The 17,123-nt window shown below is 36.5% G+C and overlaps 1 protein-coding gene and 1 pseudogene across 1 annotated transcript; one reads left to right on the top strand and one right to left on the bottom strand.

Annotated features, from left to right (window-relative positions):
- Positions 1–449: 449 nt before the first annotated feature.
- Positions 450–16,922, bottom strand: LOC124863867 (immunoglobulin lambda-1 light chain-like). The gene is made up of 4 exons (XM_047358398.1): positions 16,883–16,922; positions 16,468–16,790; positions 1,336–1,372; positions 450–775 (listed from the first exon to the last, which is right to left on the bottom strand). Exons 1-4 carry the CDS (start codon positions 16,920–16,922, stop codon positions 450–452), a joined length of 726 nt encoding a protein of 241 aa, XP_047214354.1.
- Positions 7,433–13,566, top strand: LOC124863866 (annotated as a pseudogene).
- Positions 16,923–17,123: the final 201 nt, after the last annotated feature.

The following is a 17,123-nucleotide window of genomic DNA, read 5'->3' as shown; positions in this document are numbered from 1 at the left end:
ACTGTCTGTGGATAAATACTCTGTTTCACTTGTTCCTCTCCTAATCAGATTTATTTGCCATTTTAAATAATTGACTCGGAAAGTTTAATTTTGTCCTGTTACAACATTGTTTTTGGAAATTGTTTTTGTAATCATAGCATTATAGGTTTATCATGCTTTTACGAAAAAAAAAAAAAAAAACTGAAATGAGTGTTTGTATGTTTAAATTAACACTATTTAAATGTTGCATTTTGAAACAGTTCTAATCATTGCTATAGACATAAATAAACATGAGCATATATTTTATTTTTTAGTTATCTTTTATTAATGAAATGCAAAGCAATATTTCACAAAATAAATCACAAACAGACAGATTCATGTTTGCAATATTATATCTAAACTTGATTAGAAAAAAACAAACACAAACAGCAGCACAGAAGCAGATTATAAATGATGGTTGTGGTCCTCTGCTATTCTTCACCAGGACATCCTGACTTGCTGATGGTTTTCTCTGAAGTCTGGGAGCCCAAAGACACTTTACATGTGTAAAGTGTATTCATGTTCCAGTCTGATGTCTGGATGGTCAGAGAGCTGCTGATCTGGAAAGTCTGCTCTGGTCTCTGAACAGCCGTGCTGGTAGAGACCCCACTGGTCACTGGACTCCCACCAACCAGCCAGCTCACATCTGCAAAGGGTCCAGACTGACTGGACAGACAGAGCAGAGTGGCTTTGTTGGACTGGAGCTCAACACTGGATGGAGGGAAGACAGTCAGGACAGGAGGAGGGAGGCTGGAGCCTGGAGGAACATGGAGAACATTCAGAAAATAAAAGAATAAAAACAAAGAAGGAAAATTAACCAATTATTGAAATCACAGATTAACACGACTAAAAAATAAAAAATATTTGTAAAATGCAACTGCCTGTGAATTAATCCAGAGATTGTCCAAACAGCAACGTCTTGACAGAATTTCCAGGAATTTAAGATATAAAAATTTACCAGAACAAATAGAGCCGAAAATAATTAAAGGGTGTAATCAATTACCTATCACTAAAAGTAAAAAAGTGAAATATTTAGTGAGGTTTACATTCATTACTAGTTAAAGCATCATGCAAAAGCATTCACAGTAATATATGGTAATGCATCCTCAATTCACAACATTAAATATGTGCTTTAAAAATAAAGATTAATCAAACATTGAGGACAATCAGAAAATAAAACATTAATGCATATTTCCTTTAAATTACAACAAAATGTGATTTAAAAATAAACGCTTATTTCTATAAAAACTAGAATATTTAATTAATAACTATAACCAACTTTGTTTGTAAAATACACACAAAAAAACAAATCCTTACCTGTTACAATCAGCTTGGTTCCTGGTCCGAATACCACAGTGATTCAGTTTGTACACATGGTCGTACAAAAACCTCCTGACTGTCACTGATGAGGGAGTAAAACTGAAACATTCCCCTGAGAGCAACTTTCACTGAAAACATCTGTCATGTCACAAAGCTTTTTAATCAGCTATACACTAAACCCAATGGCCATTCTTTAAAATACTTGAAACTCTAACCTCGTAATTTGCCTTATTCACTACATTAATAAACTATAATGATAGTTAAAACATCCACAAGATAACTAACCCGAACTATCTCTCTTTATTTCAAGTAACAAACACTGATATTGTCAGGTTACTTTTACCAATTAAAATAATAGTCATGTTTTTGGATTGTGGGAGGAAGCTGTTGTATGCATGAACGGAGAAAGGAGAGAACATGCAATCTCCACACAGGGATTCAAACCCAGGACCGTATTACTGCAAGGCAACAGTTCTACCAATTGCACCACCATGCAACCCTTTAATTAATCTTAGATTTTTTATTTTATAAAATAAAAACAAATTAAATCTATAACAAAAATTGTTGCCAAAAGAGCCACGAAGGAAAAAACAAATTTGGGAGTCAATTCAACTTTTTGATCATTATCAGGACGATAATCAAAACTGGAAGGAACTCCCTTTTAAGCAACATCTAGTTGAAATAAAACCATTAAGGAACACCATTTATCTTCCACTTTGGAAAAGAGAGGATATTAGCTTATAGGACCAGAAATAGACACAACTGAGACAAAGAAATTAAGCAAGACACGTGAATAAAGTTTAAATAAAGATACCTAAAATTGTGATTTGTAATGTAGAATGAAGAGAGCAGAGCAAAAAGCACTGGTAAAAGGTTTAGAGATGTTCCCCAGCAGCCAATAACAGTGAACTGAAAACATAACCTAGGGACATCTAAAACAACCTTGACAGAGGCTTTTTAGAAGAACGAAGTTTAACTCGAGTTTTGAAGAAAATTTAATGTCTGCCACCCAAATCCAATGAAGAAGCAGTTTCCTGTAAGATGAAGGATAGTAGTCCATAATACTTTTAGAAACACTATAAGAACTGAACTTGCAGTATGAGACACAAGTCCTCCTTTGGGTTCGTGAGACACTATGAAAGCTTTAAGAGAAAATGATTGTCATAATTGTTGTGATAATTAAATAATTAAGAGCTTTACCTATAGGAAAAGAAAGATAGAAATTTTCTGATTTATATATATACATACATACATACCGGTGTTGGACAATGAATCTGAAACACCTGTCATTTTAGTGTGGGAGGTTTCATGGCTAAATTGGACCAGCCTGGTAGCCAGTCTTCATTGATTGCACATTGCACCAGTAAGAGCAGAGTGTGAAGGTTCAATTAGCAGGGTAAGAGCACAGTTTTGCTCAAAATATTGAAATGCACACAACATTATGGGTGACATACCAGAGTTCAAAAGAGGACAAATTGTTGGTGCACGTCTTGCTGGAGCATCTGTGACCAAGACAGCAAGTCTTTGTGACGTATCAAGAGCCACGGTATCCAGGGTAATGTCAGCATACCACCAAGAAGGACGAACCACATCCAACAGGATTAACTGTGGATGCAAGAGGAAGCTGTCTGAAAGGGATGTTTGGATGCTAACCCAGATTGTATCCAAAAAACATAAAACCACGGCTGCCCACGGCAGAATTAAATGTGCACCTCAACTCTCCTGTTTCCACCAGAACTGTCCGTCAGGAGCTCCACAGGGTCAATATACATGGCCGGGCTGCTATAGCCCTATAGCCAAACCCCCTGTACACACACACACACACACATATATATATATATATATACGTGTGTGTGTGTGTGTGTTAAAAAACAATCGGTCGGGCCTCTGCTTGGGGAGTGATATGTCCCGGGGTTCGTGGCTGGATCTGCTCGGGTGCAGATGGCTGACGGCGGGGCCTGGAGGCTCGTCGCTGCAGCTCCCTGGAGCTTCTGCACTGTGGCTGCTGGGTGGTTCCCCTGGAACTCTCCCCTGCTTCTCTCTGGGGGGGTTGCAGCAGTCCCGGCGGTGGTTCTCCTGGGGTTCCTGTGCTCTGGGGGGCCTTTGGATGTCTGTGGCTTGGATCTCCTCCGTATCTGTCCCAGGTCCAGGGGGGTGGGTCCGTGGCTCCTCACACTCACTATTGCATATTTGTATGGAGAAACCTTGTATACACAAGCGGCTCACACTCAGACCCACAGGTGTTTAGATTCTGGTGTTAACAGATACACAAATGTTCTATTTTGAGCCGCATTTACCACTAAATACATCTTGCATTGATAAGTACTGTGCACCTTTCAGTAAAAAGGCTGGTAATACGAACATTTCAGCAGGTGTAGAAGCAAGCAGGGTGTTATCTTGTATTCTCTTCATCCTTCTATCTTTCCTCCATTCTATTCTCCTTCTCTCCTCTTTTCCTTTTTGCTTCCTTTTCTCTCTTCATGCTTCTTTTTTTTCCGTTCCATTTCTGTTTCCGTAACAATTGAAATAATCCCAAAGCAGTTTCTAATAAAGTTTATTTTTGTGAATATCAAGCAGAGCTTTAAAGCTTTAGCTTCACTTGCTTTTTTCCTGGCACTCAGACAACAATTATGAGTGCTTCCATGCAGGACAGGACACGGTTAAAAATAAATAAATAAATAAATTTTACTACTTCTATTGTTTTTATGAAAAATAAATAATTCAACAACAACCACTACTATGTATGTTTGGCCATGAACATGCAAGGTTTCATTTAAACACTGCGCTCGTTATGTGTTCATAATGAAAATAATCCATTAATTAGTAAAATAATCATTATATTGCAATATAAGAGAAATAAGAAAACTTTGTTCACATATTATATGTATATATATATATATATAAATATATATAATTTCCCTCATTTTGAATTTGATGCTTGCAACACATTTAAAAAAAGCTGCTCCAGGGCCAACAAAAACTGAGAAAGTTGAGGAATTCTCAAAAAACATTGCTATCAGGTAAATTTCATGATTGGCTATAAAAGAAGTAACTCCAAAATACTCCGTTGTTTACAAGCAAGGATGGGACAAGTACCTTTTTTTAACATTTAAAATAACTAGTTTTTTGAGCATTCAGTTCCTACTAGATATACTGGGCTTTTGACATAAACATATAATTAAAAGTTTTGGGGCTTTTCAGGCCTATAGGTCTATGGACATATCCAAATAACATGTGTTTTTGTTATAATTTTTTTATTATAGTTTTTCCTCTGTATTATTTCAGATACAATTTTTAAATGTAATTGTTTCCCGCTCCAAATTACTTTTTTTTTAAAATGCTATCATCATGGAAATTCAGCTCCATTAATCCTTATTGTGAGGGTGTCAGGTCCCATGGGGTTGTCACCACAAAGAAATGCATAAACCTGCATGAATTATTTATCTTAATGCATTTACCATCAAGAACATATTTTTGAGAAAAGTTTAAAATGCCCAAATATTATGCATGTAACAAACGTCTGCAAAAATGGCAAAAATGTGAAATATTTTGCAGAGGTGAGCTGGCTGGTCGTTGGGAGTCTAGTGAGCAATGTTTATTTTTTAAATAACTGAGAAAAAAGGCCACTAGTGCAAAAAAACCCACAAAACAAAAACCCCAATACAACCTTGCAAAATGTCAGTCTTTGAAAACCTGATAAAGTTAGCAACAAATGAGACTTAGTGGAACATCACTTCTCTTCTTTTTGTGTCTTCTTTTACTGCATACTCTTCTGCTTTTTATCCTTTTGTGTAAATAATGAGGTCAACGTTTAGAGGGAACAATCTCTGAAATACTGAACTAACTGTCAGTTTGTCAGTAAATAAATAGTGCAGAAGTTCATATTCATATTAAAACCAATATAGTATTTTAGCTACAAAATCTCAAAAAAGCCAAGAAAATGTGTAAGATCCAAAAGCAGATGAAAAGTTGACTCAAAATTATTACAACACAACTAATGTCCCACTGTTTACAGATAGCTTGATGATATAGTATTTAAAACAGATAATAAATGCTGACAGTTTCACAGACAACTGAAACACGAGCTTCATTTACATGAAGATATAAAAATGGGGGGAAGATCTGCAGGTGCATCCTGTGAAGACAGAAAGGGAGGTGTAGGTTAGTGGTGCTTCAATGACAGAAATTCACTTTCATCCGCCCTCATCTTTTAAAAGGTTTTAAGAATTTTACAAACTCAAAAGCAGATTCTTATTTACTTTCATTTTCTCCCTTGTTGTTTTACAAATTTAAAGGTAAAACTTACTTTATTTTTGTTACGACATGCTTTTTAGATAACAATGTTGTATTTAAGTGGTGAAACAAAAAAATACTTGATTTATCATGACGCTAAAGAGACGCTTGCAAGATTAGCTCCTCAGAATTAGTTGATCAACAATATATCAGAAACATAAAACAATGTTTTCTAATTTGTTCGCTTGTTTATTAGTTTTCCTTAATGATGCTTATTCATTTAATTACCAGCAGAAAAAAAACACAAAAAGTAATCAAAATTTTGACATGACGAAACACTATTAAGATATATAACAACTGCGAAGCTGATGAAAATAATAAATAAACACATTCATTCAGAATATTGATTAATTGCATTTTCTAGCATAAATGTTTCGTTTTCAGCAAGCAGCAGAACAGAAGCAGAGTATAAATGATGGTTGTGGTCCTCTGCTATTCTTCAGCAATGCATCTTGACTTGATGGTTTTCTGCAGTCTGGGAGACCAAAGACACCTTACAGGTGTAAACCTTATTCATGTTCCAGTCTGATGTCTGGATGGACAGAGACCTGCTGATGTGGAAAGTCTGGTCTGGTCTCTGATGGTAGAGATGCCACTGCTCTCAGTCAAACCAGAGGTTCATTGATGCTTTGTAATAAAAGCTCTCATATGGTTCAAATATTATGTCACATATCATATGGATACGAATGGTTGAATAAGGGTACTGGTATTTAAACACTTAATATTCACTTTTTTGTTTAAATAACTCTCAAACACAGAATATGCTTGTAAACAACAACAAATGATTAAAACAAGTACAGTAGAATCTTGATCACAGAATCAAATAATTCTGGCACTAATACCTCCACTATGGCCATTTAAAAAGCTGCTGCTTCCTCATATAAAATGCACTGTCTGGCTTTCATCCTTGCTTTTGAAGATCTACAACTTTATTGAGAGAATGGGATGTGTCTCCTTTCCCAAAACCTGTTATCAGTGTATACTGATAATTTCTCATTAAAGAACTTTCATGGTCATTGTTTGTGTGTTTGAGACTGTTTAACAAAAGGTTCATAACATCAGCTAACTTTAAAAGGGAATCTTTATCATACATTATCTAAAAAAGCAGCTTACTCTTTCTAGGGAGAAAATCAAAGTACTTGGAAATCAACAATCCTTGACAGGATCTTTAATAATAAATCATCACAGAAATGATAAAGAACATTTTGGACTTTGGTACATTTGGTTCATTTTCAGTGGTGTAACATCTCAAAAAGAGGTGCTACTTTTTTATGTTCCTATTCAATTCAAGATGTCTATTTTTGAAAAGCAGGAGTGTTTGAGTTGAGGTTTTTATTATAGGATACATCACTGTGATACTGTGATATGTGCTCATTAACAGAGCTTTCTCATATTTTACAGCAATAAAGTGCAGAGTCTCTTGCTTCCACAAAGCTGATAATTAAACGATAATCGGTTGTTGACTGATGACTGGATGGGGTTAGTTTTCCCAAGCAGGAGTTGATGCCTGAGTTGAGGGGAAGACAGGAGAGTTCTAGTAACAACCTGGAAGAAAACCTGTTAGAGGCTGCAGCTGATATAAGACTGGATTGGTGTTTGACCTTTTAGAAGGACAAAGAGAATGAGAGATGCATGTTAATATTTGGAAGCATTATTAGTTGTGTATAAAGCTCCTCCTCCTGTCAGTGTTGTATTAAATGTCTCCTTCAGCACCTCCTCTCCTCATCCTCTCAACTCTCTCCTCTGGCAGCAGTCAGGTCTCTTTCCAAGTTCAGGATCCTTGTCAGCACACACTGACAACATGCTGGGGACCCTCTGGACTCTCATCACTGCTCTAACATGTAAGGAGAATGACTTACTGCAGACTGGAGCTCATGTTGGATTCATCGGTCTGTGTGTTTCTCTTCACTTCATGTCATCTTGTTGTTTCAGGTGTGAGTGGTGTGACGGTGGTGACACAGAACCCTCCTGTTGTGTCGGTGAGGAAAGGAGAGACAGCCACCATGGACTGTAACCTGGGGACTGTTACTAACAGCACTGTACGTTGGTACAGACAGATCCCAGGAGAAGTTCCTCTCTATATGCTGAGGTTTTATCATGGAGTTCAACCAAATATAACACTGGGTTCCCGTCTGCAAGACACACAGCAACTCATCAGACCACATCAGATTACCCTTTGATTATCAACAATGTAGAAGAAGGAGATTCTGCAGTTTATTACTGTAAAAATGGGATGGCTCTGGCAGAGAGCTCGTATCACAGTGATTTATGCCTTGACAAAAACTTCAACACAAACACTTCTGCTTTTTGACAAATATAGGCATAGGGTTTAGAATATCCAATAAAAAAGGACATCTATAAACAATTGGAAGCAGTATTTTGTCCTTTTTACTTATGTTGCAAAAACCCAAATCATGTTAACATAAGTGTGTGTGTAGCAGGTGTGTCATCATATCTGAACATCAATTTCTGGAATATAGCCAAAGAACATCTTTTAACCCATATCTGTCCAGAGCACCCACGGTATTTGCTCCTTGACTCATAATGCCATCCCAACTTTTTTGATGAAATTAATTAGAAAGGTCTGTAAGAGTTGTGATACAAACACCATTTAAAGAAAATTGGCTTCCACAGCATTATCCATTGAAAAATAAAACAACAGTTACAGTGTCTTTTTATCGGATGTGATAAATAAATGTTCAAATTTCTATAAAACAGTAAAACCGATGTGTCAGTAAGAACACAAACTATAATGTAAGTTTTGTTATGAGTGATAGTAAAATCAAACTCATAGTTTTAGAGTTTAAGTGGATAAATTATGACAAAAAAATACATATTGTTGAAATAAGAGATACTTTTGATACTGGAAGGCATTGTAACAAATACATAAAAAAAGCTCCTCCTCCTGTGAGTTTTGTAATAAATTCCTCCTCAGGAAAGAAGGATGAACAGATTCCTGGAGGAGTTCCTTTCTATATGCTGAGGTTTGTCATGGCTAGAGTTCACCCAGCTTTGACACTGGGTTCCCCTCTCTAAGACACACTTGCACTCATCAGCCAAAAAATTATTATCATTTCATTATAAGCAGCGTTGGAGAAGGAGACACTGCAGTTTATTACTGTAAAACATGGTACATCTCTGTGTATGAGTTCAAATCACAGTAGATTATACCATGATAAAAAGCTAAAAACAAACACTTCTGCTTTTACGCTTTCAGTTCTTAACTTTTATGGTTTTTATTAATTTTGATTATATTTTTTATATTTGTTTTACAATTTTATTCTTTATACTATTTTATGATTGCTCGGTAAAATTGTTAGACCCTCAACTGGGGCTCTTAAATACTGTATATGAATGAATTTGCCAGTGACATTTTAACAGATGGTAATGTTGTGACTTGTTGAAAATGTGTGTTGGACCACTTGTTTGCTGAGTATTGGACTATCTGCACGTTGTTGGACGTCACTGTGCCTCTCCAATGGCATCGGCCATTTTGTATCCAGGACAGCCCGCTACTACATATCCCGTCGTGCACTGCGACTGATATGACGAGCGTCCCAAGTCTGACGTCACAAGACGCTATATAGGAAGGCCTCCGTGTTGAACATGCCGCCTTCTGCTAGAGACCGGACTAGCGACTTCAAGAGAAGAACTCTTTGCAGAGTTCATTTATTCTCTCTCGTTGGACAACGAACAATTCCTAACTGAGGTTCCTGGAATGAGAAGGCCAGAAATGTCACTTTGCCGATCGAAGACGTGAGTTTAACACGTAACTAAGAACACGGAGTTTCGAGGAGACGAACCGCTACCGTGTTTCATCCCAAGTCGACTTTGATGGTCAGATCATATTTTTCCTTTTCGCCAAGAAGGCCAGAAGACGAATACTGACCGCTTTTTCCTGAAGTTAATTGTGGACGCACAATTAACTTACTTCCCACTTTTCCTCGCTCGAACCCCCCCGCTCAGAAAGAAGACGACAACAAGTAAAAACCATCCTTATTTTTATTTCTTTATTAGAAAGCCTGGGCAGGGTCAGAGGTTGTAGTGCGATGAGAATCGCTAGTTAGAATCTAATATTTCTGAATGATATGTGCATGTAACTCTGTTATTGAGACTTTGATGTGCTGCGTGTCTCCAATCTCACTGCTCGCTAGCTTGCTGCCAAAAGTTTTATAACTCTTTGTGTTCTACGGAGTTGGGGGTTTTATGATCGGACATCACTGAGTTACAGTGGAACTGTGCTCCACCTCCACTCGCCACCACACCCCTTTTTCATATTCTCATTCCTTCATTTTTTTTGCCATAACTGCTGGTTGATTCAATACACACCCACTGCTGTTTGGCTTTATTTTTGCTTAGTTAGATGTGTTACCCTTGTTATGTAGAACTTTGCATGTTGAGTAGGTGAAGATTAATAAATATTCACATAGATAAAGAGGAAGCTTTTGTGTTTATTGTGTGCAAGAGTTATTCATCAGTCAAGATAAGGTTAAAGTTCCACACGTTTCGGCAGAAACGGTCGATTAAACAGTGACATCTCCGGCAATAGTTACCAATTATTACGGAGTATTTAACAGTTGTAATTGTCAAAGGCGTTGAGCCACAATTACAAAACCAGAAACATCTCTGGTCTCGATTCATGAATGAGGATTTTGGTTAAGAAATATATTTTGTCAAATTATGATTATTAATTATAATTATTGATCATGATTAATCAATCAATAATCATAACTCCCAACATGTGTTAACTGTTATTACTAATGTTATTACTAACATTAAACATTGTGGTTCTTTATCATAAAAGGTTCCCTTTTACATGCAAATAATCTTCCTGTATAAGAAAATCTACACATTGTGAAGATCATGGCAGAGGGCATTTTTAAAGTAGTCCAGAAATATTTTTTACGTTATATGTAAATCGAAACATTTCACTGAAATGTCCCATACATTTAGTAATTTGCAATGTTTTTGTTACAAATGAGAAAAGAAAATATTCTTAAAAAATTTAAAAGGTTTTATAGACTTTGCACCCCTAAATACTGTAGAAAAATACAACAGAAATAAGAGCATCTCTGAATGTGACATGAATCACATCATATGAAAGTAAATTTTAAAATAAAAAGACTTGCTTCGAATGTTTGAGTTAAGAAAACGAATTCAACTGAGTTTTCATGCATTTCTAAGGCAGCATGGTGATGGTGAGCTCTGACCCAGCGCTTGATTTTTCTAAATATCATCTTAGATGTGAGTCAACATGAGTGGATGGCTGATGGTTTTCTTCTCCTGTATACCTAACCTGTGTATAACTGGTTGCCAGGTTGTACTCCCCCTCTCACCCAGTGTGAGCTGGGATGGACTCCAGGCCCCTGTAACCCCTGAAAAAGATAAAGCAGTTTAAAATTAAAGATTGACACTGTAACAAATAAGTGAAAGGACGAGCATTGATTCATATAAAGTAAGAAACATGTCTTGTGCCAAAAAAAACCCGATTTTTTAATTGTAACCTTAACCATATTAGATGTTCCTTGTAATCAGTATTTGTTCTTCTGCCTCCATAATGCAGTTAAAAAGCCCAGATTTATCCAAGATCTGTCCACAGCGATGCTTAAATTTCATTAATGTTATTTTTACACTGCAGAACAGTTACTGCTGCAAAACATCTGTTTCAAAAACATCTGAAAGTTTCATCTGCAGCACAAGGCAGTTATATCAACATGATTTAATACAAAAATAGAAGTATTTAAAATGATAAAACAAAAGAAACTTATCAGCTGGTAGAACAAGTATCATGCCTTACAAAAAAGAACTCCTCCTCCTTCACTTCTTCTCTCCAAAAGATATTTATAAGCCTCTGCTGCTCTCCTTTCAGTTCGACCTGTTCGCCTTTCAGTTGGACAGAACCAAACATTCACACCACAAACTGACAACATGCTGGGGACCCTCTGGACTCTCATCACTGCTCTCACATGTAAGATTCTTCTCAGATACTTTAGGATGACATGTTTTCACATGCAAACCTTTTACTCATGTGTTTCTCTGCATGTGTTGCCAGATGTTGATGCAGCGATAACACTGACCCAGATGCCTCCTGTCAAGATAGTTTCTGCAGGACAAGAAGTTGTTCTCAACTGCAACATTCAGAGATATGATAGAAATTATGTTGGCTGGTATAAACAAGTTCCTGGTGGTGTTCCTCAGTATGTCCTGAGCTTTTGGCACTCTGACAGTTCACTGAATTTTGGAACAGGATTCTCCTCAGACAGATTTAACTCTAAATCTTCATCAAACATAGAATATGAGTTTATTATCAACAAGGCAGAGACAGGAGACTCTGCTCTGTATTATTGTCAGATATGGGACGACTCTGCAGCTGAAGCTGTATCACAGTGATTCACAGTGTGACAAAAACCCAAACAAGACTCAAACACCAAAGATGCTAAAATGTCTGAACATTAAACAGTTTACAACACACATTAGTTAACATAAAACATAATGTCAATGTTGAAATATGTCTGTTGAGACAGAAGAGAGTTAGTGTTTACTGATAAAAGCAGACTGATGAAATTACTGAGATGTTTTCAGTGAAAGTTGGTCTCAGAGGGACGTTTCAGTTTCACTCCCTCATCAGAGACAATCAGGAGGTTTTTGTACAGCCATGTATACAAACTGAACCACTGTGGTATTCGGACAAGGAACCAAGCTGATTGTAACAAGTAAGGATTTGTTTTAATTACTTTAAAATAAGACATTGATTTTTTTTTTACTTTACTTTTTTTATTTTACTAAGAATAACAGTATTTTCATAGAATAAAAAAAGACATTTCCATAAGTTATACTTATTTATGTTTTGCTTTGATGAAAACACCCAGATGTGCTTCAGATAATAGACAGTATTTTACGTAAATTATGTAGTAAATAGTGTTACAAGATTTTCTTTTTATCATATTCTGTGAAATACACAACATTGTGCTGGTCTTTGAGACACTTTATACAAATGTAATTCAACAAGACGTCAGATATAATCTCTATAATCTGTATGTGTATATGTTTGTTGTTTGCGCAGAAAAATCAGTAGGATCCATTTTATATTTTATCTTTCTCTTTAAAATCACTTGAAGTTGCCAGTTAACAATATGAACTTTCAACTTTTACAAATTTCTAAAGAAGAAAATCCACCAAATCAAATATGCTGACAAAAATATTCTCAAACTAATAATTTGCCTCAAAATATTGCCTCACACAAAATATTTCCTAAATAATGCAGTTTTTTTTATAATTTGTACTGTGATCTTGTTTATAGTTTATCGTAATATTAATTATCACTGATAATTAACCTTAAAGCAACATAAGTCACATCCTCTATGTCATTATTTTTATTTATCATTGACCAAGTAATGCTTTGTTGTTGACTAAATCCTGTAGTTATTTAATGATGTTCTCCATGTTCCTCCAGGCTCCAGCCTCCCTCCTCCTGTCCTGACTGTCTTCCCTCCATCCAGTGTTGAGCTCCAGTCCAACAAAGCCACTCTGCTCTGTCTGTCCAGTCAGTCTGGACCCTTTGCAGATGTGAGCTGGCTGGTTGGTGGGAGTCCAGTGACCAGTGGGGTCTCTACCAGCACGGCTGTTCAGAGACCAGACCAGACTTTCCACATCAGCAGTTCTCTGTCCATCCAGACATCAGACTGGAACATGAACAAGGTTTACACCTGTAAAGTGTCTTTGGGCTCCCAGACTGCAGAGAAAACCATCAACAAGTTAGGATGTCCTGGTGAAGAATAGCAGAGGGCCACAACCATCATTTATATTCTTCTTTATTGTTTGCAAGATTTAGAAACAATGCTTCTTTTTGTTTGGAATGTGTTTTTTTTAATGCTGCTGTAGCTTTCTTTTCATTTTTTCAGTTTTCATCAATAAATTACAGTTATAACAAATGTATCATTATGTGTATTTCTTTATACATTAATGAGAGTTGCTGTGCTAAAAAGTTTAATGCCTGTAATGTGATGTTTATTCACATGGCTGTTGGAGATATTTAACCTGGATTTATTTATATTTTTTATTTTTTGTACAACTACTCTACATTCAGAGATACCAACTGTAAAGCTTCAAACATTGAGAATTTCCAGTATAAAATATTAAAGATAGCATCTGTATAAGTCATTTAATGGTGAGAAAAGTCTGACAGGAAGAAGTGAAACTGAGTTTTTTCATCCACATTCAGTCAAGCATTACTTCTCTCTTTCTCTTCATATACAGGATACATCTGCAGGACTCCTAGGCTTTTTTCTTATTATTTATAAAAACGATGTCAAGTTTCAGAAGAACCAATCTCTAAGACACTTTAAATGTGAAAATCAGAAACTGGATGGATCACAAGCCACAAGCTCACATTAAAACAGATTTATGAAAGACATGTTTGAAAGATAATAGTAATCAAATCTGACTCAAGGATCTGTAATGTTCAGACACATGATTTATGCAATTTACATCCTAGCTCCTCCTCTTGTCAGTCACTGCAGCTTCAGCGTCATGTGAAATACCTCGTCCAGCATCTCCTCGCCTTATTTTCCACCACATAAGTTTTTTTTATTCTCTGATGACCTAATTGTTTATTATATAAAACAAGAAAGAAATGTTACACAGTTCCACAAACAACTGAAACCTGAGGTCCTCTTTAAAAAAAACTATAAAATGGAGGGAAGATCCACAGCTGCATCCTGTGAGAACAGAGAGAGAAGATTAGATAGGTGATGCTTCACTGACAGAGGATGAACATTTAGTTTCATCTGCCCTGTTCTGTCAAAAGGGTTTAAGCATTTTACACAACTTAACCCAGACACTCACTTGTATTACCTCTCTGATTGTTAACATTTACTCCTAATACCAGTATGTCTATATGAAAGTTGACATATTTTAGAATTTGCAAACATTAAATACTTGTGTATTTAAGTCATGAAAATTAAGGAATTAACAATTCATTTATTGATGCATTGAACTCATAGTTCATTATTTAGCTCCTCAAACTTATTCTATCCACTACGTCAGATAAAACATATAGAAAGTCATGCTTTTCAACCTTTGCGGCTTGTTTATTCATATTTCTGTAGAATTTGTATATATCCTGGGTCACTAATAGAAAATAAAAACAAAACTGAACAAATGTAAAGGAGAACATGTAAGTTGTAAGTATTATCTTTTTATTCTGATCCATAAAAATGCACCAACTGTAAGGCTGATAAAAGCATATTGTAGCAAGAGTACTTTGTTTTCAGCAAGCAATGTTGCAGATGCAGATTATAAATGATGGTTGAGGTCCTCTACTATTCTTCACCAGGACATCCTGACTTGTTGATGGTTCTCTCTGCAGACTGGGAGCCCAAAGAAACGTTACAGGTGTAAACCTTATTCATATTCCAGTCTGATGTCTGGATAGACAGAGAAATGCTGATGTGGAAAGTCTGGTCCTTGTTTGCCATTTTCTCTAGGGTTTGTTGTTCATCTTGAAATCTACAACTCCTTCTTGTCTAAATTCCCATTACTTTGAATTAAGAAACAGTTTGACCACAGCAAATACAGACCAAAGACCCACAACGTAGAGTAAAAATGTGAAATCTTTACCTATATTTACTTCCTTTTTGAAGACCAAAAGCATAAAATTATAGTATTTAAAAACATTTAAGGGGTGAAACATACCCATTTGTGAACATTTTCTTTTAATTCACAAGATGAGATATTTTTCATTTAACTACACTCCTTAAACAAAGGGTTATTGGGATTTGTAAATGGAAGGTTTCATTTTAACGTTGTCTTCCTTATATGTCCAGAACTATAATAATTTCAAAGAATTAATGAACCAATTATTAGAATTAACCCGTACCCTGGGCTCGCCGTGTGGCGTAGCGATAGAGAAAGCGACCCATATATGGAGGCCCCAGTCCTCAACGCACCTGTCCAGGGTCAGAGTCTGCAGGTCCTTCCCCTCTCTCCAACACATTTCCAATCTGCCTAATTTAGCAAAATTAACAAAAATAAAGGCTTGTAATTCCACAATAAATGTGTGAATTACTGTGATAGACTCTCCTCAGGAGAATCCTCCCATGTTTCACAGTAAACGCAGTGCGGTCTCCTGCTACTACCTGCTATATAACAAACAGGTAGTCTATATTTGTGGCTTTTGAGTTAAATATATCAAAGGAGAAGCTTGTTCTAAAGTCTAGTGAACTGTCGGAATGGTGAAAAGTCAGAACATACTGAGGGCTCCCATCAGGCACCTGATTGTACGGCTGGACAAAATATCCTTGATTTTTCTGAATGTTGAGAAATGTTTGTAATCCTAATGTTTGAGAAAAACCTGTTGTCCTGTAAAAAACAAGTTAGAAGCAGGTGTCTGAGTCAAAGCCTTAGCTGCATCACCATCTATAAACAAAATAAAAGAAAGACACATGAATAAAATGCTTAAAAACAGAATGTTAAATGCAGCAGGGGAGCATCTTACATGTTAAGGCAATGATGACAGTGCAGAGGGTCCACAGCATGTTGTCAGTTCATGGTGAGATTGTTCTTTATAGTAAGTGTGTAACATATAATGTTAATGTGTTTCCTTGAAATTATCAGATGTTTAAATTTGGAGTAAATATTCATGTAAACGTAATGTAATACCTGCTGCTTTTATTGATTTAAAGAAAACTTTAAAGTGTGTAAATACTGACAAATAAAGATATGTTGGTTGAGACTTTGGCTGGTGGAGCTACTTTCAGTCCATATGTGTCAGTAAGATAAAAAGCAGAAGCAATAACGAGGAGGTTTTTGTCATGGTGTGAATCACTGTGATATGACCTCATTCACAGAGTCATCCCATGTTTGACAGTAATAAACTGCAGAGTCTCCTTCTTCTACATTGTTGATGATCAAACGATAATCTGATGTTGACTGATGAGTTGCTGTGTGTCTTGAAGACGGGAACCCAGTTTCATATTTGGGTGAACTATAACTATGATAAAATCTCAGCATATAGAGAGGAACTTCTCCTGGGATCTGTCTGTACCACCGGGCACTACTTTCAGTAACAGTCCCCAGGTTACAGTCCATGGTGGCTGTCTCTCCTTTCCTCACCGTCACTAAAGGAGGCTTCTGTGTCACCACCGTCACACCACTCACACCTGGAAACAACAAGATGACATGAAGTGAAGAGAAACAGCCAGACTGATCAATTCAACAGGAGCTCCAGTCTGCAGTCAGTCAGCCTCCTTACATGTGAGAGCAGTGATGAGAGTGCAGAGGGACCCCAGCATGTTGTCAATATGTACTGAGATGATGTTGGAACTTGAAAAGTGACGTTACTGCTGACAGATGAGAGAGTTTAGAGGATGAGGAGAGGAGGTGCTGAAGGAGGAATTTAATACAACACTGACAGGAGGAGGAGGAGCTTTATGCACAAGGTATAATGCTTCCAAATATTAACATGCATCTCTCATTCTGATTGCAATAATTTA

This window comes from Girardinichthys multiradiatus, chromosome Y, assembly GCF_021462225.1.
Source record: "Girardinichthys multiradiatus isolate DD_20200921_A chromosome Y, DD_fGirMul_XY1, whole genome shotgun sequence".
In the NCBI taxonomy this organism is placed as follows: Eukaryota; Metazoa; Chordata; class Actinopteri; order Cyprinodontiformes; family Goodeidae; genus Girardinichthys; species Girardinichthys multiradiatus.
The sequence above is the reverse complement of the archived record's forward strand: the minus strand, read 5'-3'. Positions and strand labels throughout refer to the sequence as shown.